Genomic DNA, 26,639 nt, shown 5'->3' on the forward strand with positions numbered 1-26,639 from the left:
CCCGCCTCAAGCGCAATGTACCCGCGAAGGACGGTTCCCACCAGTAACTCTGTAACTTTGGTCAAATACAAAGTAATACAGTTGTCCACATAGTATGAAATCGAAAAAAACGTTATTATTCAACATTTGTTATGTACATAATGAATCGACAACGCACATGCTTGCCATTTTTCTGTGTCTGGAGACCGAAGTTATGTTTTGATAGTCGACAAGGCCTAATACGTGCTACAGAGGATTGGGTAAGATACAGTATATTATAAATAATGTATTGTTTACAAATACACAGGCCTATTCCAGTTTATGGCATATAGTTATGCGTCGAATGAAGGTAGGTCACTCATTTAAAAGCATCATTTAAAAATAAATGTGCTAAGCAATGCTTTCCAAACATCCACACAACCTTTATCCAACTAGCTACTGACCGTTATAACATCCCTAAAAGTTGCAGTGTGTTTGCTGTCTAATAAATATGCAACAGGTTTTTCCTGCTTATATTCAACATTAATATTAAGACAACAAACTTAGACTTTAAGTCTATTTAGTGCACAGAGTGGCACAGCCCTTATGAGGAGGCCCTGCCAGTGAGTTACTGTTAAGTATCAGCTTTTATCTGTTCAAGCAAAGGCTTATACTTGGAACTTGTTTTTTACAATGTCTTTTTTAGATAGCATCTTGGGTATTAGTAGTTAAAAAATGTATACTTGCATTGTTTCATAATTTGTCCAAAAACTGTAGGCCTATCAGTATTGAAACGTACACACCTTAAACGGTGCACTTTGTCATCCAGGCACAGTGGCATTTTTTTTTACATGTCGATTTGAAACCCCCATCTCTTGAGGTAAAAACTTCAGCAACACTTGATCTGTAGTATATAGAACATCTTTATTTCAACTAGGCTTGTGGCCTCGAACGTGTTGGTCCTACAATTAAGTTGTTCTTATGCTACAGGTGTTGCTGGAATTTTGACCTCTTTAGACTTCTTTCTCCTCTCCATGCACTTAGGAAATAAGTGAAGTTGTGCCAGAAACCCCCACTCTGCTTCAAACACCCATCTCTTGCCACCAAGCTAATGAAGTTAATTGATAGCATATCCATTCACATCAGAGACATGACACACTTTTAGATGTACAGCTTGCAATTATGCACAATTGGCAAATGAGGCACAACAATTGCATGACTTTCAAAAGCTATTGACTCATTCATGTTTTATCACAATCAATTATTTACCAGTAAGTGCTTGGTGAAGATCGCATTGCCCCATTTGTGTCAAAGTTGTAGGAAAACCACTGATGAGAAGATGATAAACTACCAAGTTGAGTGATGCTGCAGTATTCTTTTACTTTGTTACAACTGCTACTGTCAGAACAGTAGTATTACAGCAGTAATGTAAACCTGTTAATTCTTTACTTTGTAACATTAGTCGTTGTTTGGTGTTGAAAATGTATCCACTAATCTAAACTATATTCTTTATAGTAACTTGGCTTGTGTATGATGTGTTTGTGTGTCAATTTAGATAATTATAACTGTTTTAACATACTATTCTAACATTTTTGGACAGATACACTTGGTCCTACAAGTACACCTGCTGTTGCCTGGCCATGTGTGAGTACAGTTCAACATCTGGACACTAGATGGCGGACATGTCTCACTGGTGAAACTGGTACTTCCCATTCTACCACACTGTTCTGTACTCCACAAGACACAAAGCTAAAACATGTAGGCTGGTATTGCTCATAGGTCCTAACCTTACAGGAAAGACTTGACTCATTAACATGACAGATGACAGGTCGTGGCTATCACTGTACAGACATGTACAGCTCAGTGTACATTCAGCTAGTGAGTCCTGTATGTGTCAGCTGTCAGTCCCCGGGGACAGCATGTACAGGACCAGTGGAAGACATGACAGTAGACCTCAATAGTTGAACCATGACCGCAGCGAGCGGCCAATTACATCACCTTCTAACAGCCTGTCCACACTAATGTTATTTTATTGCAATTTAATTATGCTCAGGTTTCCACAGGGGCCAGATCCTGTTGAATAATTTACACACAGCCACAATGATTTGTCGGCTCGAAAAGACAAAGTGCACACTTCTGTGCTCTCATTTTTTGTTTTTAATTCCTATAATATAAATCATTAAAACAATAATCTCATGTTGTATTTCCAACTAAGCATTTCCTGCAGTTAGAACCAATGCAGCCTTTGGTTTGAACGACAGATAATTGATTAAGCCTAAAAATACTTAAGGGGAATAATTGGTCAAACTTAATTTTGCATTAATGACATGTCCACTGCACAATATATTAAGCTGTTCTTTTAAAGGGCAGTGAGCGTTTATAAATGAGCCTGAGAGTAGGCAATACTCTAATAGGGCTTACTGGGGCTGGCATTTACACCTAATAATGCTGTGGTCACACTGATGGAAATTTGCGTAGAAATTACTTGAAAAACTGTTCTGTGTATGTTAAATGGGTCACTTTTAGCCACAAATACAACTACATAATATCTAATGTAATATAAATCAAACCCGCTAATCCAATTTTTTTGTCTATTTTGATACAGTTACTCATATACTTAACATTTTGTAAAGGCCTGACTTGAACTCAAAACCTTCACAAGACTAAATAATATGAGCGAGTCTGAATATACACACTAGCTCATGTAGAATGGGCTCTGGGACAACACCTGTCTTTTAGAAGGTTGCAGTGTTATCCACTTGCTCTGATTCACATTTAAAAGGCCTGAATCAAAAGGTTCCCTTCTCCTCTTAACCGCTTGATTTACTGGCTGTTTGTGGTTTAACGCCACACAAGACAATTGGTTTGCTCCTCCTTTTCTGAAAGAAATTGGAATTTAATTAAGAGAAGGTCTTAAGCAGGTTTTAAAGACTTGGTGTCATTTGTTGGGCTTGTGTAAAAGCTGCATTAGAGATTACCCTGCTGGCAAAGCTTTTTAAACGAGACAAGTGCAGCCATAGTAACGGTAGACAGGAGCCTCTTGGAGGCAGAAAGGTGAAGGGGGACTTTGACAAGATTTATTCTTCTCCGACTGAGACTGTTTTTTTCTTGAGGTCCCCCGCTCCACGAGGAGCATTTGGAAAAGAACTGAGAGGTGGGGGATAGGATAAAGGAGGTATATATTAAGCTTTTCTTTCCTCTCACCACTTAATTTCCTTGCAGGCGCGCCTTGCGCCGTTGTAATGAATGTAATTGCTGCCTTTGATGAGAATGCTATTATCTGGATCACACTTTATATGGGCAAACAAGACTGCCCCTCCTTCCACCTCCACCTCCCATTTAACTCAGCAGTGAGACCCCCCAATTATGCAGGGAACAAGTGGCTTTTCATAAAGCCAGTGTGTCGCTCTTGATTGGTGAGGCTTGGAGCCGTCTACATGTGGACAAAGGATAGATTAGATGTGATATAGGCACACCAAAAACCCCATTTCCTTGATTAATTTCCTGCATGCCTCACAGAAAGGGCTCACTCTCTCCCCACTGAATTCTATCTCTCCTTTAAAGACAAACTTTCATCTTTTGATAGATGTGGCAACTCAATATGGACAGACAGACATTTTATTGACCTAAGTTTGACCACAGCTGCCTGGGCTTCAGGAGGAAATAGGAGCGAAAAAGAGAAATGTTTCACTTCAGAGTGGGAGGATGGGCTTATTTTCCTTATAAAAAGCTCAGAATCTTTGTGGTATTCCTGCATGGCCAGTATCAACTCACTTTTCATGCTGATCTTTTTGTGCTCTCATGTTATTACCCTCAAAACACACACACACACACACACACACACACACACACACACACACACACACACACACACACACACACACACACACACACACACACACACACACACACACACACACACACAAACATAGGTTGTTCACCCATCCTCTTACTCTGTCTTTCACACACCCACACACAGACACACAGAAGCACGCTAAACACCCATTTGATAATAGTGGCGAGCAGATATGATGGGACTTTATGAGGCGATGCGCGATAAAGCTGCTGTCACCTTAGGAAGTCTAAGTGTTCTTCTGACTGCCTTATTACCGTATTAAAGCACCACTCGACGCATTCACACACACCTCAGCTTGGCTCTGACAACCCGGCGTGATTCTGTCCAATATTCCACCAGGCTGAAATATCGAGAACAATCAAATAGACTGTCACAAGTGACAAATTATACTATTACTCCTCAAAGATTGTCATCCTTGAAATGTATTCATAGCCATTTCTTCTTTATCGTTGAGTGATTATTCCTTTAAGCAAGCAATTCCCCAGTGATAAATTGGTAATCAATTCATTTGACCATTATGCTTTGAGAGTGGCTCCAAGGGATCAGCAGCATTGGTCACTCTCATTCACATGCGTATATCCAACACTGACTCATGGTGCTGTTGGTCCTGATGGATGCCTCCTGCCCAACCACCTGACTCTTAAAGGTTTATACCATCAGAAACAGGTTGCCATCCGGACCCAGTCACGGGAGAGAAAGAATTGGCCAATATGTTTGACTGAAGTGGCATTTTAGCAGTATTTATTTGATGATCCTACTACCAAAACCATGGGCCACAAATAAAGAAGATGGTATGATAGCTTTTGACTGGCCAGCTAGCGCCCAACTCGAAATGAAGTGTCCAGTTGTGAGTTATTGTGGCCAAACGTCATTTGTACAGCCTGAAAAGTGGGGACATTTTTCTAGCTTGTCACTCTCTGGCTATAGCTCATTGTCCTGAATGATGCCTCTGAACGCACAGTTGCCCTAATACGAGCATTTCACTCGCACCGCAAGAGGGCTGATAATGGATTAGCCTGTCCATAGGAAGATAATATAGTGCGTCCACTGGCACATCTTTAAACACCAATGGGTCACAGGTAGAGTATCAAGTATCACCATGTCTGCTCACATCTAGCACTGATCTTGGCCATCATCTTCATTCTTCTGACTGAAACAAAAAAAGTTGTCTTTTTCTAGGGCTGCAGCTAACCATTATCTGTCTTGATTATTCTGCTGATTATTTTCTCAATTAATTGGTTAATCACTTAATAGTTTGGTCTATGAAATCCTAGGAAATAGTAAACAAAAATGTACATGTAAGTATTTTCAACAATGCTTGTTTCGTCCAATTAACACCCTAAAACGCAAAGATATTTAGTGTATGATCTCAGTAGACATACAGCAGATTCTGCATGTTTGGCATTTTTGCTTGAAAAATGATTAAATAATCAACTAATATATTTATATTTCTTTTAATTTTGCTGGTGGTCACCTAAAATATGATCGATGTAAAGTAAATTCCTGAAATAATTATATGATACGGAGGAACACTTGATTCCATTTTATCTCATTATCCTCGGTTTTATTTTATTCCTTTTAAGGAACTATTTATATGCCTTTTTTATTGACTTGCCTCTCATCAATATGTACTTAATACTTAATATCTTGTCTTATTGTCTTTTTATGTCTTATGTAGCAGTTTGAGTTGATTTGTTGTTGAAAGGTGCTTTAGTAATAAATAAACTCACCTTATAGCTAGCTAGTTTTTTTGTGTGTTTTTAAATTGTAGAATAACGGCACTTTAAAGATAATAACAATTTCTCCACCCCTTTATGATCATGAAAATCTTTCAAAAAGTAGGGCTGGGTATCCAACTTCGATTAATTTAGGCACTGTCCAAATTGCCTCTATAGTATCGAGTAGGCATGGCCCGGTTACTGTTTTCAAGGTATACCGCGGTTTTAAAAAGTCAAGGTTTCAAAACCACTAACATTTTCTGTCATACCGTTCCTAAGATATGAGCTGTTTTTATGAGTGGACATAAGGACAGAAAGTGCAGTTTAGAAATCTTTCTCCCTGCCAGTGTGCAGTGTGTTTAAAAATAAAATACATTGGGTTCAATGGAAAAAAATTATATTTTTATTATTTCATTTTTTTTTGCTGAAGGTTATCACACCGTCAGAATCGTATCCCGGCCCATGCCTAGTATCGACAAATGCCTTATCATTCAATACCAAATTTAAATACCTAAGGAGTAAATCTCATCAGAGTTGGTTTAAAGGTGGTGAAAAATGCATTAACAAATTGTAGCAATGGATTTGAAAAAAATGGTATTGAATCAGTATTGAACATTTTTTAACGATACCCAGCCCTAGACAGGAGTAAAACATGCTCATAGGGGTGTTTTATAAACCACTTCAGTAATTATAATGCATCAACATTAATATCATGAACTGGTCCCAGTATTCTCCGGGGAGCTCACAGTTTTAAAAACTCAAAATTAGCTGTTGAGTTTTGATCTCTATATATACTGTATGGATCTGCCAGAGAGCGGTCTGGATTGGACAGTCCTGCTAATGTCAGGGAAGGGAAATTTTAGATTAATGAGGCTTCTGCCCTTTGAGGATTATTGATCAAACCCAATCTGACCAGGAACGATTTTTTTCCCCCTGCTGTAATATTAATAATGTATCAACATCATGAACAAAACTGGTCCTAGTATTCCTCAGGGAGCTCACAGCATTTAACTCTAGCACACTCCCAATGAGCTGTTGAGTTTTTATCTCTGTATGGATCTGAGTGGCTGTGCAGTCTGAGTAAAGAGTGGTCTGAATTGGACTGTTCTGCTAATGTGAGGGAAGTTTTAGATTAGGCTTCTGCCCTTTTAAGGATATTGATCAAACCCAATCTGGCCAGGAACAATTTCCCATGTTCCCCCGCTCTAATATTAATGATATATCATTATCAAAACTGGTTGTAGTATTGCTCGGGGCACCTACGGGATAAAAAAACTCAGTTCCAAGAAATGTGATGCACACTTAAAATAAGCTGTTTAGTTTTGTTGTCTGTATGGCTTTGCTCTGCTGGAGTGACTATTGAGTCTAAAGAGTGGTCTGAGATGGATGGGGTCGGTTATGTATAGGAAATTTTAGATTAATGAGGCTTAAAAAATCCTACAATTCTTTAAAATTTTAATTTATTTTAGTGTAAACAAACAAACAAACAAACAAGGAGAAACCGTTGTAATTTTTACTTTTATAAAAGTGCAATTACTAATACCAAGATGACAAAAAGTTTGCTTTGGTAATATTGTTTTTGTTTCGATTTACAGACTTCAGAAAACAATGGCTCATTTCTGCGGTAATGAAAAATAACATATTTAATGATAGATGAATCTTAAAGAAATCCTACCAAAAAACATTATGACAATTTCCAAACAAAAGCAGCAGCAAACAGCATTAAACCTCAGAAAGAGCAACAAAAATTTCTTTTTTATTTAGAATATTTTAGACAAATCCTCATTTAAAGTTGTACTCCGTAAGGTGTGAGTTAGGTTGTTTCTAGCGGCATCTTTGGCGGTAAGATGTAATTGCAGGCGGGCTTCTGGGACCTCATCTCCCAGAGTTCCTTTCGGAAACGAGTGTGTTGACTGTCTGACGTCGGCAGATTGGCAGCTCTCACCTGCGCGATGCCTTCACATGCTCCAGTCCACACTGATAGCAGTTTAGTCTAAGATGAGCTAAGAGCTAATTCATCCATGAAGATGAGATCCCTGTGTGGACACGCGCAGCCGTGGAGATGATAGAGCCGGGGAAGCAGCGCCTAGCTAATGTGGCTAACCATGCTAACACGGTCAACAGTGCTAATGCAGCTAGCGGGATTACTCACTGAGGGGGTCGGGGAGGCGCGTTGTTTTCTGCAGTGAAGCCACAGCTTCTAGCATGGTAGCGTTAGCAGTCAAACGAGTGGAGCCAGTGCACGCCCATTCCGGGTAACAGCAGTGTACTTAGCCGAGTGGTGGCGGGCATCTAACCAATGTGACTCAAACACCCTACTAGTCACTGAGGCAGAATGTGAAATAACCTTAGCTGGTGGAGTGGAGGTTGAAGAGGAGCGGTCAGCGGGCATTGCCTTCCCCTTATTCGCCTCACTTGGTAGCTAAAACAACACACAGCTCAACACACAGGGTGAAAAGAGGAGCTGCAGCAATGTGTAGTACAACAAAAATATGGTGTTTTTTGAAAATTAAACTATATAAACCTATTCTGATATAACCTCTAAATACAATTAGGAATCTGAAAATGAACATTATGAACCTGAAAATGAGCATAATATGAGCACTTTAAACCACTCTGACCAGGAACCATTTCCCATGCTCCCTGCTGTTCTTTGTCCTTTTCTAGCCCGTGACAGTATTGACATTAGCCACAGGCCATCACTGTTTTTTTAATGCAGATTACACATGATTACTGACAGCAATAACAGCAACACATTTTCATGTTATACAGCAGTGTTGAGCTCTGAACAGTCTACACTGCAAGACAACTTAGCTGTGTTTTTTTTCTAGTTCTTTTACTAGTTCTAAAATACAATGCTATAATGTATTCTATACTAATAAAATTCTTAGTATAGGCTAAACAAAAAAATTCCTGACACAAAGGAAACTACACTTGAAGCAAGAGAAATTATTCACTGCTTGGCTTATGCTGATTTCAATGTGTGAAAATGCAAACACGTCACTCCCAGTTAGAACTATGGACTTTAATGCTATTATTAACCATTTGTGACCCGACAAAGTGACCAACATTTCTCAATAACGGAACATGGAAGGTCTCCAACCACGGTAAAGGCATTCCCATCATATACTTGTAAAGATATGTACATTAACAATAAGAACAAACATTATGCATGTGAGTTTTAATCAGACCAGCCTCAGTTTGAAGCTCCAGAAGCTGCTTCCTCTCCCTGCAGTGGCTCTCTGGCCCTCTTGCAGGCATCGTTAGCCAGACGATGATGAGAGCTACCAGGGCCATAATGGGGGGGTTGACTGACCCCTGACCCCCTATCGATCCGCTGGCTGTGTCCAGCTGGGCCTCCCCAAACCCAGTCAGCTGAAGAGGTGTTTAAAAGCTAACACCCCGGCTCCCATCCACTCCGCTACACACTCATTAATTACATCATTTACCTGTGACAGTGACAAACCTGCCCGGCCACGCCGCAGTTTATTAGGGTCACTGTATAAAGCCCAGGCCAAACCCAGATCAAAAGTGTGTGTGTGTTTGTGTGTGTGTGTGTGTGTGTGTGTGTGTGTGTGTGTGTGTGTATGTGTGTGTAATGGGGAGTGAAAGACCCCATCTCATACAGTATGGGATTATGAGTATAGATGCATGATCCAGAGGGGAGTGTGACTGCTTTGTCCTGGCCTGTCGAGCTCCTTAGTGGGGAAGTTTATTTTGATTTATTTGATATGTTGAAAGACAAAGATTGCCAATTTTCTTGTACAGACAAGAATATGAGTATAGATTCTAGAAACACAGGAGGAAAAAAATCACAAACCTAACCCCCCCCCCCCAGCAAAGTTTATCATTGTAGACCTTGTAAAACACCTCGCAAGCAACAGTATTTGACATGTTTTTGGATGAAATATAAAATCTTGCAGATTTAAGACCACTTTCTTTTTTTATGTCTTTTCTGTTTTCACTTTCTATGCCAATTTGCTGACTCAGTTCTTGGCCTGTCTTTGTTGTCTTTAACGCTCATGAGCAGCTGGATGTGTGTGGGCCCATTCATTCCTCAACTTTTGCTGCTGCCTTTGCATTGCCTCTTATTTCTGCAGGTGTCTCCAATTCTACATCCACCTAAAAATCACCCCCGTTCCCCACCTTTACCCCTCTATTGTTTCTCCTCTTTCGGTATCCTCCTGCCTTTTCTCTTTACTATAGCCCTCAACACAATAAAAGATCATTGGTTTCCTCCTGCCATACCTTTCCCCCTACACACTGGTATTTCAATCTCAACTCAATCGAGAAGGCTGACCTGCAGATATAAAGAATTGGCTTTAAGGCTTTCGAAATGGAACTAAATCTGCTGCAGGTCACACTGGGGGAAAATAAGCGGCAAATGTAAGTAAGCATGAAATAGTTTTTCATAAATAATCCAAATGACAGCAGGCTTTCTAATGGTGCCAGGGGGCTGTAAAAGAATATGTTGCCAATTTCTCCCCTATTAAAGTGAAATAGAAAGCCAAATACATAACGGTGCTGACGGAAAAGTTGCATACCTGGGCCTATTGGAGTGGAGATTGAGGACACAGTTGGGTCTTAGAGGTAGTTGTAGTTGGAGGTAAGGTGGTGGAGTGATTGCTAGCTTTACATCGGAGGTCTTTCCATTGCAGGAAAAAGAATGCCCCTCCCTCACATCAAATCAATTGGTCAATAACTGCCCCCTTTTTCCTGCGTGTGCACAGGTAGGCAGCTCTCATCTGTCCCTGCACAATGTTGATTTGATTTGCGCTTATGTTTTTACAAATAATCAATGCTCCATTTTGACTAATGCAAGGGCCATTGTTGGAGAGGGAAAAGGAGAGAAGGAAAGAATGAGAGGTATTAATAGGAATGCCATTGACAGAGAAGATATATGCCAGAATGTTAATGTGGTGCATGGTTTTATAAAATCTAAAATAGCACAGAATCATCTTAGTAGTTCTCCAAATCCCTCATTGTAACCAGTGGTGGAGGAAGTATTCAGATCCACTTAAGTAATACTGCAATATGAAAATACTACATTACAAGTAAAAGTATTGGCTTCAAAATTTCACTTAAGGACATAAAAGGGTTATTAGAAAAATGTACGTGGAGTAAAATAATTAAACATACTCCCTGGTATAAGTGTTATACTACTTAAGAAAACGTTTTTGCACACCTCTTTTTGTCGGGCAGATGTGTAGGATTTGATCAAGAGTAGCAGATCAAAAACATTTTTATAGAAAATCCTGCACACTGACCATTACGCAAGCAATACTTTATTTAGAAAAATACAACAATTATTGCTTGTGTAATGGTCAGTGTGCGGGATTTTCTCTAAAAAATAAGTTTTATACTAAAATTAATTATTATTACTGATGTATCAATGTTTAACTTGGATTTTATGTTTGTAGTCGGTTGAGGAACTAATTTGAACTATTCTTTTAGTTTAATCCATAGTTTATTATATTGTTTTATGTCAAATCTTAATCTATAAAAATAGGCTGTTTAATAAATGTGGTGGAGTGAAAAGAACAATATTTCCCTCTGATATGAAGTGGAGTCATTATACTTCTTAGTATAAAGTAATATGAAATGGGAATACTTATGTAAAGTACATCAAATTTGTACTTAAGTACAGTACTTGAGTAAATGTACTTACATTCCACCATGGAAGGTTAACCTGGTATATTATCATGTCTGCTTTTAGTAGCTTTCTCTTGTTTGATTTAAAACTACATTGTGTAAGAATTTCTAGCGGTGAAATTGTATATGACAACCAACTGAATATTACTTCCCATTCCGATCGCATTTTAACTGCTACAGTGGCCGAACCCGAAATTAGCTCTTAGTATCTCCATCGTTTACACGCAGCTGTTCTATCACTCCAATATTAACTTTGGTCTTTTTGCTTTGCCTGTCGCATTGTCGTTTTAATTCTCTTTTTCGCTTCCCTGGCGAGTAATCTCCCCCTGGCATTCGTCACGGTGCGGGTTGAGGGCGAACGGCGGAGGTATGTCCCTCTTTGGCTAATGTATTTTAAAGATGGAGGCACAAAATGCTGGCCGTCATTTGAGCGACTCGCCCATATGTATTCTGAATGGCAGATTCTACGCTTACGACAATACTTTGATTAGTTGGTGGAAGTAGAAGACACAATGTTATCATTTGAAGTCACTGTTCCATTATCTTTAAAGTGACTATTATTGCCACTGTTCATCAAATCCCCAACCGGCACCGTCAGACGCCGCCTACCAAGAGCCTGGGTCTGTCCGAGGTTTCTTCCTAATAGGGAGTTTTTCCTCGCCACTGTCGCAATGCTTGCTCTTGGGGGAATTACTAGAATTGTTGGGTCTTTGTAAATTATAGAGTGTGGTCTAGACCTACTCTATCTGTAAAGTGTCTCCAAGATAACTCTTGTTATGATTTGATACCAAAAATAAAATTGAATTGAATTGAATGTAGGTTTAATGTTTATTAATTCCTCCAAAAAACAAACTTGCATGCATGAGGTTGAGACTGTTAGAATTCTATAAAGCTGTCACATCCTTTAAGGTTGCTGTGTGTGTGAATGGAAAAAATTTAGTTGTTCCAGCTCTGTGAGGCTACTCTTTGTGCGTGCGTGTGTGTGTGTGTGAGTGTGTGTAAGTGTGAGTGAGTGAGTGTGTGGCTGATTTGAAGTCCCCTTGAGTCAGAATTATTTATTGCTATTAAATGGTTAATTTTCCTGTGTGCCCTGAGGACTTTGGGGTGCATTCAGATGTGTGGAAGATAGAGTTGTCAAGGGTTGGTGTGAATTGTAATGTATTAGTAATTAATGCTGGTGCCTCGTGTGTTTCCCATTTTTATTTAAACAGAAGGTAAAATGATGATATGACTCTGATTTTAATTTCATTTTATGTTTGGTGATTATTTGATAAAGCTGGACTAAAAAGAAGTAAAAAGTGATATTTTACTTTAGCTTCTTCTTGCAAACTTAAGAATGAAAGTATTTTGTCAAATTTGTTTGGATTTGAAAAAACTTTCAGAGCTCCAGACATCTCTTAAGTTGGTTAGCTCTTACGTGGCTGCAGTACAGAAACAGAGGTGAGGACACACCTTCTGAGACATGATCTGGAGTGTACAAAATATCATTGGTTGTGATGAGTTATATGTTCAGAATGGGGTAGTTTAAATTTCATTATTCATTATTACATTTTTTGTAGACCATTGGATTTTTTTTAATGTGTTATTGCTACTGGAAAAGTTAAGGATTTGTAACAAAAGACAGGGATGACTGTTCACACTGTTATATTTATTTATTTGTCTAAATACATTATGCTGGAAGAAATAATATATTGAAGGCACGTCAAATGAATCTCTCTCTATCTAACACTCAGTGTAGGTTTAAATTCATCTATATTTGTGTGCATGTGTGTGTGCGTGTGCGCAAAAGGCCACTTTTGTAATGCTGCTCAAGTTTCCTCTCATTAGGCAGTCCTGACTCCTGACAGCTACTGGAAGAAGTATACTAATCAGCTGACAGTAATAGCACTCTTCACCCACCCCCTTGACACAAGAGAAGGAGAAAAGAGAGCAAACAAACACCAATTACTGTCCGTCAGGAGGAGGGTAGCAGTCATGTTTGTGATCATGTGCACCTTACTACACTCACAGACCAAACAAGAGGGTCAGCGGAGTTGTGTCCACAGGGAGGATACAAGTATTAGTGTCAAGTAGGAAAACACAATTTTGGTCTCTGACCTGGAATGTGAGACCCTTGTTCAGTTTAATAGTCTTGTTCCTGTTTTATGTTTGGGTATTTCTTCTGTTGTCCTCTTCCGATAAATGCAGGTTTTCTGCTAAGCTAATGGAAAAGCAGAAGTGCTATTAGTTTTGATTGCTTAGTAATGGGCTCTTATTCACTAGCCAATTTATTGATCCATCAGTAATCAATTTTGTCTCATTCCCAACCCATGAGCTGAATCTCAATCCATTTCCTAAAGTGTCTCAGACGAGACAAAATTGACCCCAGCCCTTCACATACTTAATCCGACGAGAAGATCCGGTTCCTCTTTTAATGTGGATTTCTGTCACCTTGTAGTGGAGCGCACGCATCAGTCACATATATGTTACGGGCCGCTGGCTTCAGAGACGGTGGGGGAGACTGTCTGCTGTCTCTGGCCTGTGGATGCACCCCGTTTGTGGTTCTCACTTGAGTCGGTTCCTCTGGTCTGCTGTTGGGGGTCTAGGGTAACACTTTCTCATCCCTCTCAGGGTCACATCCTTGATACCAACAGCTCCTCAATTATGCAGTGACACAGAGAGATCAGCTGTCTCTGTGGATGTGGACAACATAATATGGTGACACAAAGTGTGCATTACGCTGATTCTCTGGGTCAAGGCTCTGGGTTTGTAGCCAAGCTCTTAAAAGGACAGTACAGCCTGTTAACCTTTTGAATGTGTTTCTTTGAAGCTGGTATTTGGTGCTCACGGTTAATACAGAAATTTCAAATAAATTTGCTGATTCGAATAGTTTTATTCAATTTAGTTCAGAGACCCGTAGTCACTGACTGTGTAGTTATTTCACCTGTCTTTTAAACTCACGATCGCATCACCGTGCAGATGCACTTCAGTCTTCAGTTCAGTAGTACATTTTGCCTGTTCACAATATTATGTTCAGTACAAAACTAAGCCTGTGCAAGAACAGTTGTTTTTGGACGTAACTGCTGTGTTACACACGAGGAAGGAGGAGGAGATTGTTTATTTCCTGACTACAGAATAGCCTTGTGTGCTGCCTTTTTTTACCTTGTGTAGTGGTTTGTGCTTCTGTTTCTGCAGGCATTAAAACGGATGTGATTGGCTCTTGCCTGGTTTTTGCTCGCATTGCGTCAATGGACATTTACATGAAGTTGAGCCTTTCTTAACTTTCCCCTGTAGTGCCGCTGGGCAACTTTTGAGTTTCTGTAGCTTGGGCAGCGTCGGGCTTCAGTGCCAGGTCCCATTCACAATGAATAGCAGCCTATTGCTGTCCCAGCTTTTGAGTTATCACATCATAATTCAGGAAGCTTTTAACCAGGCTGAGCTGAGCTGACAACGGTGCTCTCAGTCACCAGTGAGGGGAGCTCCACTGCTAAAAGCTACTGATTTGGTCTACTGAAAAAGGCCCCATCCAGCATCTCCTAAAAAGAGATAGTATTTAAAGGAATAGTGCATAATTTTGAGAAATATGCTTATTCTTATTCTTTGCGAAGGTTATATGAGACAATTGATACAACCCTTATTTCTGTATGCTTGAGTCAGCAGTGAGTTAATTCAGCTTATAAACGCTGAATACAGCTAGTCTGGCTCTGTCCAAAGGTAACAGAATTGACCCACCACCATCTAAAGCTCACTAATTAACACATTAAACTAAAGTGTAAAGTGTAAAAATTTGAATTTGCTGTTTTACGGTGGGATGTGTGCCGGACTATTTCTTTTCCTGGACCAGTAACTTCATGAAGTCTCTGCTGGTAGTCAACAAATAGTCCAGTACATAACTATAAATAATAAAATGTGGAATTGTTAATTTTACACTTTGGTTTTTGAACGTATTAAACGTCCAAAATCTACCATGTTACAATTTGTGAGCTTTAAAGGTGCTGATTATTTACCCTTGGATAGAGGCAATATCCCCCTGTTTCCAGTCTTTATGCTAAGCTGAGCTAACTGGCTGCTGACTCCAGCCACATGTTTACTGTACAGACACGATAGTGGTATCAATCTTCTCACCTAACTCTTGGCAATTATGGGAGCAAGTGCATTTACCGAAATGTCAAACTATTTCTTTAATATGTTTTTGCGCTGATGAGTTCACATGAATCAATTATGTGATTAATAAGATATGAAACAAACAACTTCCTTTTTTCAAACTACATTCTTGGTTGAATGGGTCGCCTGGGTCACATGTAGATATTGTTAAGTGGCTTTGAATAGCTCCCTTGATTTCACAGTTCCAAATGACCCGCGATAATCAGGTCATTAAAATGGGCCCATTCTCCACATCTGACACACTTCCACTCCCGCCTCATCTGAATTACAAATCAGCTCTGGAGTGCTTTCTCAAACAGAGAGAGAGAAAAAAGAAAAGAGGAAAAACTGACTTTCTCTTTATTTTCAGGTTAACCTTATCTCTGTATTCAGGAGTAAAGATGGTAAGAAAGCTAGAGGGGGAAAAGGTCCTGTCAAAAGTGCCAGTGCCTGTGTGAAAGTACCCGGTTTTGTTAATTCATCCCTTAGGACCGGATAAGTCTATCAATCTGTTAAATTGGAAAGCCATTAGGTGCCCTGGTTTATGTGTTTCAAGCTGTTAACTAGAGGCTGATTGATTGTTGTTCCTTTGATGGGATATGCTGATCTAATCTCACTGTGTGCACGTTTGCAATAAATTACACAATTCATTTCCCCCATTTAGAGGAGGGGGGAAATCACACCTCCAGGCATGCCTACGCTCTGCAGGCAAAAGAGCAGGGAACCTATTTTATGGTGCCATTTAGCCAGCAAGCTTTCAGCAATACAAGCCTTCTTTCTAACCCCCCTCCCTCGCCCTCTACCCCTCCAAAAAAATCGAAGCATAATCAAGGTGTATGTTTAGAAAATTTATTGTTATAATTTTCCCCCATAATCTCTTCCATTTTCCTGCAGCCGTGCTGACATAGATCATCATCTAAAAAGAGAAAATGGATAGCAGTTTAAAATTTATCGGTCTTTGATTCTCAATTATACGTGTTTATGACTTCATCTGTCTTCAGTGACTTCAACCTTTTCCATTATGGTGGAATATTATTTGTACGGAATCCATTAAATTCACAAGGCAGGACTCTAATGGTGGGGCTACAGCGATTTGCAGAGGGAAAAGTTTTGAAAGGTTGGCTTTAGGAAAAGCGCGGCTGTTATGACACAAGAAATTGCTTTATTGATGGTCTGCTCTGCTGCCTGTGCATTTGGCCATTTGTTACCCGTCCTATATCTATATCTCAGCCTGACACTGATGAGAACTTTTCTGTTGCCCTCTCCAGATTACCGAGTTATAATGACACATACAGGCAGGCTGGGTAAAAGCTGACTATCCACGGCAGAGTTTTTGGAGGTACAAAGGGTGGATATTGAGGCTGGGTACCCGGAGGGCTTGGACGAAGCTGCTCATAATAGAGAAAAAAGGGCTACATCGCTCCTATGACTGTTTCCATCCAAACCTTACAGAGGTCATCATCTCTGCTGAGAAACAATAAAGGAAGAAAAGGAGTGATAAAATGTGGATAAAATGAGAGCAGGAAAGATGAAAAAGGACAATACACCTTCTTTGTGCCCATATCTGCTCCTAAGGTACATGCTAAGTGACTTTATTTCTAAAACTGACTATACACTAAGGGAAGATTACAGCCTTGTGTGACTAAAGTAACTTTGCCAGAACAACTGTCATTTCCCTCCTTAAAAACATGATGTTTCCTGTTTACCCAGGAAGTAACAAGATTCCCTCTAGTCAAGTGGCCGCTGAAGTGTTCCAACCTGAATGACATTGAGCTCCTGGTTGAGCTGGTGCAACGGGCCGAGTAAAAGCTAATCAGGCTGTAATTCAAGATTCGCCTGGCCACTTACAATCAATACTCGCACAATCCCAATTAAAGCTTGCCGGGTCAGTGGAGGGCCACCAATTCCTTTACAAGTTAAATGCAATACTTAAATTTAAAGCAATCTCAGTGTGGCCTTCAACGGTTTAATGACTTGTGCCAACAGGAGTGTCCAGTTAAAAGTGCAAGAAGAATACAGGGTGGACAGGTAACAGTGATGTTTTTTTTTTTCCTTCAAGTAATACTTACATAGTTTTAAGTATAATTTTAAAAGCAGGACTTTACTTTTTGTATAGTGTAGTATTGGTAAAGGATTGAAATAGTTCCTCCAGAATTCTTCTTAATCCTTTAGCTACTTTGAAGATTAAGAATTTACATTTAAAAATTGTGAAATACTACTTTTACATTAATGCATCAGAAAAAACAATCCGATGAGTATGGGTGCTTTAATTTTTGAGACTTTACATTTTTCCAATAATACTTACTTTTACTTGTAGTGGAGTATTGCTTCTTTTAATAACGGATCTGAATACTTCCTCCACCACCTCAACACCAACTATTTTTCCAATTCTCCTTCCAGTTTTCTCCCTCTGAGCTTTTGCCATTGCATCCATGTCTTTTATCACAATTTTGACCCACAGAAAGGAATTCTCACAAGATATCAAAACAAAAATCTATATTTAATATGGGAGCAATTACAAAGCGAAGTTGGCTGCACAGGGCCGTTGTCACCAGAGCGCGTGTTTTTCATCAAATAGGTCATTAGACGATGATGGATGTAAACCTATAAAGTATCTAAACTGGACCTTTTAACAAACCACGAGCAACACTATCATTTCTCTAATAGAACCTGCTGACCGTGTCATTCCCTCCTGCCATTTGTCATTTTTCCTTGTGAAATAATCAATATCTGGGCGCTTTGAAATAAATAATATAAAAGTCATAGTAACCTACCCGAGGAGCAACAAAAATAGACTTATGGAGCATTCAGAAGGCCTATATGGCCTCTGGGCAATGTCTACTGCATGTGTCTAATCAATGCATACAGTAATATGAACTGTGTTTTTTTAAAGTAAAGGGTTTTAGTTTGTGCAATTTTTTTTCAGGGTTAGCATCTGTTATCAGTTATGGTCTTTTATTATAGTAGTTAAGCATTGTGGTAGGCTAAATTATTATTTGTGGCATAAATATTCCCGGGCCCTTTTAACAATCTCTGTTGGACTATTCAAAAACACAACCTGGGAATCAGGCCAATATGATAACAGCCTACAAGAGTCACTTTTATCTAAGGGTTAAAATAATAATGCAGTGGAGAGTAATGATATCTGCACACTGAAGAGCTCCCAAATTATATAGTATTTATTTATTTATTTCATGCACCATTTTGGTCACATAGACCTTCATCAGACACATTAGCTTCTCTGTGTTTAATTTCCGACTTTAATTCATACATCCTCCACCGTCGTTCCTTTTAAAATATTGTGACTTAAATAATTGAAATTATTCACAATAATATGTATTTAACAAAAAAAAAATATTTTTCATAGAGGTTTATTTTGGAATAGTATATGTTAAGTTGTCAATGATTTTAATACTGAGTACATTATGAAGGAAATACAGGAGGCTGCACAAATCCCACTTTCTTTCTTTTTGCACCATGCATGTTTCATTTTGTACATTACCTTTATGTCAGCTATCACACAACACCTTAAAAACAACAATTATTCTGGGAACAAATCTGGGATTGTCATGTTTAGAAGAATCAGGATGTGAACTAATCTTGACATCCCAAATTTAGTTCAGGAAGTCAAGCTTTTATTAGTGAATACTTTTTTTTAAAGATTGTTGATCCAATTGCCCGCTGTCCAGAATGATTAGTAGCAGTTTCCTCTCTGAGTTTAGAAGTGTTGTGGAGCGTATAAACAATGTACTACAAAAACGTGGGTGAAATAGCAACCAGTAAGAGTCTCCAAGAGCTTGAGTTACTTTAACACTGTCCAGTGTGAATAGAGCTTTGGGTGGACACACTGACAGTATCCAAATTGTTTTTGGGGATACAAATATAGCTGATAGTACTACAGCTGCAATAATTCAGACCTTATCCAGTTTCTAAAGAGCTGTCCATATTCACAAATGCTGACTGAATTATGACAACTGTGAATTATTTGGCTTTAATAGAAACTTGGAACCAAATGCACACATTTTGCACCTCAGTGTAAGAGCACCATCAAATACCGGTGATGATGACCACGTAAGGAAAGGCGGTAATCACCTCACTGTAACAGGATATCTCCACTTGAGCAGCTCACTAAATGAATAACACGTGTTAATTACATGGACATGCCGGTGCTTGTAAGAACGCTACAGATGATGAAAAAAAACACTGTGACACCCAGTGCAACCTTTACCTTGTCACTGACACCCTCTGTTATGGCTGCACATCTCATGGCTAACTAATGGCTTTAGGGAGCAGAGGATGATGATGATGATGATGATTCATAACTGAAATGAGTACATCTCAGTTATGACTGTTTGTAGGACAAATATGCTGTACTTAGAAGGAAAATGTCTTGTTTATATTGTCTTGGTCCGACACAAACTTGTTTTTGTCACTTTGGAGGGCAATGCATTGACTTGCATCCATTTACTGTAGCCGTATTATGCCCCCAATCCTAACCAACTCCCTAATCTTTACCCTAAAATGTAGTGGTTTGCCTTGTGGGGACCTGTTTTTTGCCCCCAAATAAGAGGTGAGTCCCCATAATGTGACAGTGGGATAAGATGTACGTCTCCACAATGTGATTAATACACCCGCACCTACACACACTCTCCACACACTTGTATTTCCTCCTCTAGACCCATAGAGGACGCTGTCTCCCCGTCCTTCCACACCAGCTTCCAACCAATGGACTGCTTTTTAACAAGTCAATTAATATCAATGAGTGAATATACATAGCACATTTACAAAGAGTGCAATCTGAGGGATGAATTAACCAAATCGATTAGGGTGGAATAAATGACTGTGCGACCCGCAGACATTGTGGAAGTGGCCCTCGCTGAAAATCAATGAATTAGAAATATGAATCTAATCGCCCATTGGTGACACGTGGAGTAGCTGCAGCCTGATCTCAGGCCTTTTTCATAGTGTCTGGGAGTCTGAGAAGCAAAACAAATGTGGAGTATTTGATGGTTAGAGTGCTGGCATGGTGACCATACACCTACATTAGCCTATATTCAATTTTTTATTCAAGTATTACTAAGATTATTAAGATAGCTGTTAGATGGCTGGCTTGTTCATCTCACACACATAATGTACTTTTTATTCAATGTAATCATGTTTGAACAGACTCAATATATAAAAACATCACATTTAGGCCATGGATAATGCTTTAAGCATATAGGCCTTACAGGCTATTATTATTATTATTTCCTTAACATACATAGCGTTTGGTGATCATTTTAGAAGTTGAATATCATCTTATGTCTCCTAAAATATATTCACAAACAGCCACATTTAAAAAATCCACAGACACCTGCAGTCTGAGTGAAAGTGGTTAAAAAATGTATCCCTAAACATTTTTTTTTAGACTCACTGGATTATGAGTAACCTCGTGCAGTCGATCTGTTTGACTGCAATGTTAGTTGTGTGATGAGGTGCTTATCCCAAACCTTTCTTTTTGGCGCTAACAGCCCTGTGTTCATTTGCTGCCTAATTGGACTGTATGAGACCAATAACAGGCGAGCGCGCACAGCCTGCAGCCAGAGCGCCCAGAGAGGGGAGGACGGTCTCTCTCTCTCTCTCTTTCTCTTCTCTCTCTCTCTCTCTCTCTCTCTCTCTCTCTCTCTCTCTCTCTCTCCTCACCGTCTCTCCCTTAATCCCATTTGCCATTGTACATGCCCAATCGCCTATACTTTCCGCATTTAACTTGGATGACATTTTTATTTCATCATTAGCATCAGACGCCAGACTGACTGACACGGTGGACACAGTTTGCGTTTTGACGAAAGAGCCCGGAATAAGACATCTCCATGTTTCTACGCCTTTTTTAACTGCTCAAACGTTTTGTTTTATTATTTCTCTAGTTTAGGAGAACGCGTGTTTTGACGCGCTCTCCGGGTGTGAAATCGAGTCTTCGCGTTAAATCACTGAGAGAGATAAAACAGGGATTCCTCGCAGCCAGGATATCGACTGCCTGTAAGTCAGCCTTGCTTCCCCCCCCGCTTTTAATTCCTGCTTCCGTGGTCCTCTGCGTTCAGACCACAAACAGCGATGCCAGAGACAACGCAAGAGACGTGCGCTTCGGCCAAGGACTCTCCTTTTTTCATTAAGAACCTGCTGAACTGTGATAGCAAACCGTCCAAACCCAAACCCGTACTGGCTTCCACCAAGGCGGCCTTGGAGGGAGGATTTTCCCTTTCCCATGTCGGGGACTTCAACTTCCCACGCTTTGACCTGCCCGCGCAGAGGTTCAGTCTACCGGCTCACTACTTGGAGCGCACCTCGGCGTGGTGGTACCCCTACGCCCTCAGCTCATCCGTCCACCTACACAGAACCGAAGGTAAAACATCACTGTTTATCATATGTCATGGGCGTATGAACAAATAATTGTCAATGTTTAGTTTGTTTGATGTTGGAGTATATCATTAGAATTGAGAGGTGGAACTTGTTATTTATTTTCCAAAATAACAATCCCAACATAGGAACTTTCAGGACCATGTCCCATGTGTCAGATAAACAAGTCATTTCATTTCCTCTTCATATAAAAGGGGATTTTGTGCGTTTTGGTGATGGGAAATAATATGAAGTGCATTGTCCTTACCACACCACAGGGTGTTTAGTGATTTGAAGCCCTGTCCTCGTTGAAGGCCTATTTTGTTATGCCACGACGCGGGATAATAGATCAATAATGTGACACTGTGCATAAAATGAAGTAGACATCGTCAAATCACTGGATGGGGGTGACGCTGCGCAGCGAGCTTTTGATTTGTCTATACTCACTGTGAACATCTTACCCCAGAAGCTTGGTCTCTGACAGCGTTTTTTTCTTGTTTTGTCTCTGTGATTTTATTCATGTGGGATTTAAAACACGCTAATATGAATGGTTATATCATGCGTCCATGCAAAGAATAGATGGGGATTTATTTTTGAAATCTTGTTGAATTAGAAGAGTGATTTTACAACTCTGATTTGTTCAAATAAAACTCACAAATAAAGCAGACCTACATATTTAGAATTTTTTTTTCTTAAGTCTATTAAAAGTGTTATTTTTAGTAGGGCAAAATAATAAATTAAATATATTTGAACACGGTGTGGTCAGTCATGTTTAGCTATAAAAAAAATAGCTTATGTTTAATGTCACAAGCCATATATTCCTGGCACTATTTCTAACCAGTTTAGTTTCCGCAAAGCCCGCAGACTGTCCAGGATCAACAGGCTGTAATAAAATCCCAAACACATACAGCATCAGGCTCCAGTGTTGATGACCACATCTCCCTGTCTCCCCATTTCAGTCACCGACAAACTAAGAGCCAGAGACTCCTCTCCAACCTCGGGCACGGACAGAGACTCGCCGGACCTGGTTCTCAAATCCGAGCCAGACGTCAAAGACGACGACGAGGACGATGAACACAACAACAACAAAAGTGGCGACGAGATAATCCTGGAGGAGAGCGACACGGAAGAAGCCAAAAAAGACGAGCTGGGAGAGTGGAAGAAGAGGGACGACGACAAGAAGCCGTGCCGCAAGAAGAAGACGCGCACGGTTTTCTCCCGGAGCCAGGTGTTCCAGCTGGAGTCCACCTTCGACATGAAGCGGTACCTGAGCAGCTCGGAGCGGGCCGGCCTGGCCGCGTCTCTCCACCTGACGGAGACCCAGGTGAAGATCTGGTTCCAGAACAGGAGAAACAAGTGGAAGAGGCAGCTGGCCGCGGAGCTGGAGGCCGCCAACCTGAGCCACGCCGCGGCGCAGAGGATAGTCCGAGTGCCCATCCTCTACCACGAGAACTCGGCCTCGGAGAGCGGAGGCGCCGGTGCCAACGTGCCCGTGAGCCAGCCGCTGCTCACCTTCCCGCACCCGGGCGTCTACTACTCCCATCCAATCGTCACATCCGTGCCGCTGCTCAGACCGGTTTGAAAATAGCAGAGTCTTCGGCACAACTTGGTGTCGATTTCAAAATCATCCGAAAAAAAAAAAAAAAAAGACTTACTATTTTTGTACAACTGAATGAATGAAGAAAAAAAGAGACACATTGTCAGGCCCACATGGAACTATTTTGGCAAATATATTGTGTCATTTTCCATAAGGGTGCTGTTTACACGTGATCCGACAATTCAAATCCCATGTTTTATATTATTATTATTACTACAATAAATTATTATTATTAATATTATTATTATTATTAGCTGCCTATTATTTCTATAGGCCTATATAATTATCACCTCAGGAGTCCACCTGCTTACACTGCCTGATGTCTTTTATTTTTCCATAGTTTTTACACCATGACCAAACAACTGGTACACTTTTTTATTTTATTTTTTATTTTTTTTTAACCTTGTTTACAAAAATTGGCGGCCTAAAGGCGCGGGCGTTCTTATCATCTGACAAAATTATTTGATTTTATTTAGGCTACATTTCCAGAACTCATTACACTATGATGTGCAATACACTGACGGTGTGCTTTGAACTAATGACTCCACTAAACGGTAAAACATGTTTTGTCATCTATTCACGCAGGTATATTGATGAGGCTTTGTTGTAATTTTTCTTTTTGTTTGCTTTTTAAAGCGCTTGACGGGGGACAATCAAGACACAGTCACCTGTAAAATACCCATGTAGCTTTATGTTTAGTTTTAGTGATTCTTACTCTTGTTCCCTCTACATGGACACGTCTTTCAAGCACAAGTGTGAGCTCCCAATGTCTCTTAGTCTACTTTGTGTTTTTGAACAGGAGCGGCAAAAATATCGACACTGCTGTGTAAAATATGTAAATGTATATATTTAATGAGGCACGGAGAGAGGAGCTGCCACTTCTTTGTACAGTAAAAACAACGTTTTGATATTGTATTGCTGAACTATGTTGTGAAATAAATGGATACTATTCCTTACATTTAGGTCATGTTTGTATGACTTCCTTTAGATAATCTAGTATTGACCAGAGTAGGTAAATGGAGCCATTTTATAATCAACATATTTTTTTTATCACTTCACAACTTTCAACATTTTTCATAAAAAATGAATTCACAAAGAGAGGCAAAAATGATACATATAATTAATTTCTATTCTGATAAAAGATACAGTCCCCCCCTACACACACACACACACACACACACACACACACACACACTTGTAGCTTGGGCAGGTAGGTTTCTGTAATAATCTTGGTGTTATGCACTTTAAAACGTTATTTTACATAAAAACGGGCTCAGTCAATTAGATGCGTAATTGCCACCATCTTGACAAAATAATGGGTAATGTATTCAGAAGAGGACATTATCCACTGATAGGCTGCTGTCTTTTAACATGTTTTCTCTCTCTCTCTCTCTCTCTCTCTCTCTCTCTCTCTCTCTCACACACACACACGCACACACACACACGCACACGCAATGCCTTGTCTTGTATATGTGTGTGTGTGTGTTGTATGTTCAGTGTGAGGTGGAAGGATGTCAGGATCTATATGGAAAGTATCTTCATCTCACTATTTTGTTGTTGAAACCGTCAATTTTACTGTTAATTCATTCTTATTTCATTTTTTAATTTTATTTTAAGTAGCCTAAATTTTTCTGAACATAATTAGATTTTTTGACGAGGAAACGTCTCTCTTTACAAGGATCACTTGTGATGCCACTTATAGCCTATTTAAATGGTGAGGTAGGACACTTGTGATTGTATTTAAAAATCATATCCATATTTTAAATCTGGACAATAACATCTCACAGTGTCTCCATAGTTAAAACATATATTGCTCTGTAATTAATAAAAAACGACCAGGTGTCACTGGACACTTGATGCGACTCAACGAACACATGCAGTGTTGTAGGCCCCAGTACTTGTTTTCATGCAAATTAACCTGCTTTAACATCTTTTCTTGAATAAGGAAACAACTTCTAAGCGAAAGTGGGGTGATTAGAATTGATTCTAACTTCTTTCAAGATATTGCATAATCGAGAAAATCAAAGGAGATTGATAAATGTGCGCTAAAAAAAATAGGCTGCCCACAATGGGCCTGATTTTTAACCTTAGTAGAATAAGTATAAGTATTTTAGACAGGATCCTGTTTAGACATCATGTCACGACTTCACCAGAGCCTGATATATTTTTTTAAAACTTTTTTATTATTATTGTTTTTTTTACAGTTACTACATATAGTATTTTTTTATTTTATTTGACCTTTTATTACAAAACTCGATGTATTATGTTAAAGTACAAGGATAAATGCAGATCCAAGGGGAGGAGACTCTGAGGGGAGGGAGTGAACACTCCTCTCAGCCTCTGTTAAGTTTAGCACAATAAATAGCAATGATCAACAATCAGTAATAAATACCAATAATAAATAATCACCAGGGTAAAATGTTTTATTTCAATAAAAGTTTTAACATTTCTTTTCGCTTTTTCGCCGAATCTGATTAGAATCCACCTCCAGACTGTAATCAGGTGTCAGAGTCCAGGTGGACACTTAGACATCTGCAGGGAAACTACAACCTGCTTCTGCTTCCAGGTCCCTTTTAATTAAAACACCAACACTCAACAGCACCGCTTCATTGCAGACAAACTATTGGCAGCTTCATAGTTTAAGGACCGTTTTAAGATTCAATCTGCCTTCATAAATACATCTGATAACACACTACACAACACTGCAATTGGATTGCCCAAACATGAGACATATTAACATAAAGAAAACAGTTGACATTCAAACTTTAACATATTTTCAGGCACATGTAACCTTTGCCTCAAAGGTCGTTTTATGTTGCATCTGTAGGCTAATACAGTTATTGGAAATCAATCAGTCAGCTATAAACTCTATATGACGAGCTCATCAAGAGACCAAGGCTTCATTCAAATATCGTCAGATCACCCAAGTATTGACGTGTAGCCTACCTACCGCGCACACTCAACACGGCCCCATTACCGCAAATTAATAGATTGATATGGCATTATTCCTCTGGCACATATCGATCCGTAAACGTCTGCATTATATTGCGTCAAGTAAGAGCAACGTTCACAACGTCTCTCTCGCTTCGGCTCAGCGTGACCTTGATTTGCACGCATAAATTGAAAAAATTACCACTCGATAATTTCCATTTGTGCGACATCTGTATGTAAAGGAGTAGGCTAAAAGGAGCGAAATCAGATAAAGTACATTTGCAGGAACGGGGGCAAACGGACGTGACCGGGGACTGAGCTCATGTATTACATTAAAATGGAGAGCTGAATGGGTAATTTCTAAGCCCTATCATAGGTTTTAGTGCCAGTTTGGAAACACACAAGTGGCCCGACCACCTTGCGTAACGCTAGC

General features: G+C 39.7%; 1 protein-coding gene across 1 annotated transcript; it reads left to right on the plus strand.

Annotated features, from left to right (window-relative positions):
* Positions 1-16: 16 nt before the first annotated feature.
* hmx3a (H6 family homeobox 3a) lies at positions 17-24,231 on the plus strand. The gene is made up of 4 exons (XM_039784029.1): positions 17-239; positions 1,559-1,602; positions 21,210-21,685; positions 22,638-24,231. Exons 3-4 carry the CDS (start codon positions 21,397-21,399, stop codon positions 23,258-23,260), a joined length of 912 nt encoding a protein of 303 aa, XP_039639963.1. The 5' UTR covers positions 17-239; positions 1,559-1,602; positions 21,210-21,396; the 3' UTR covers positions 23,261-24,231.
* The last annotated feature ends 2,408 nt before the right edge of the window (positions 24,232-26,639 follow it).

The sequence above is a fragment of the Perca fluviatilis genome, chromosome 19, assembly GCF_010015445.1.
Source record: "Perca fluviatilis chromosome 19, GENO_Pfluv_1.0, whole genome shotgun sequence".
Lineage (NCBI taxonomy): Eukaryota > Metazoa > Chordata > Actinopteri > Perciformes > Percidae > Perca > Perca fluviatilis.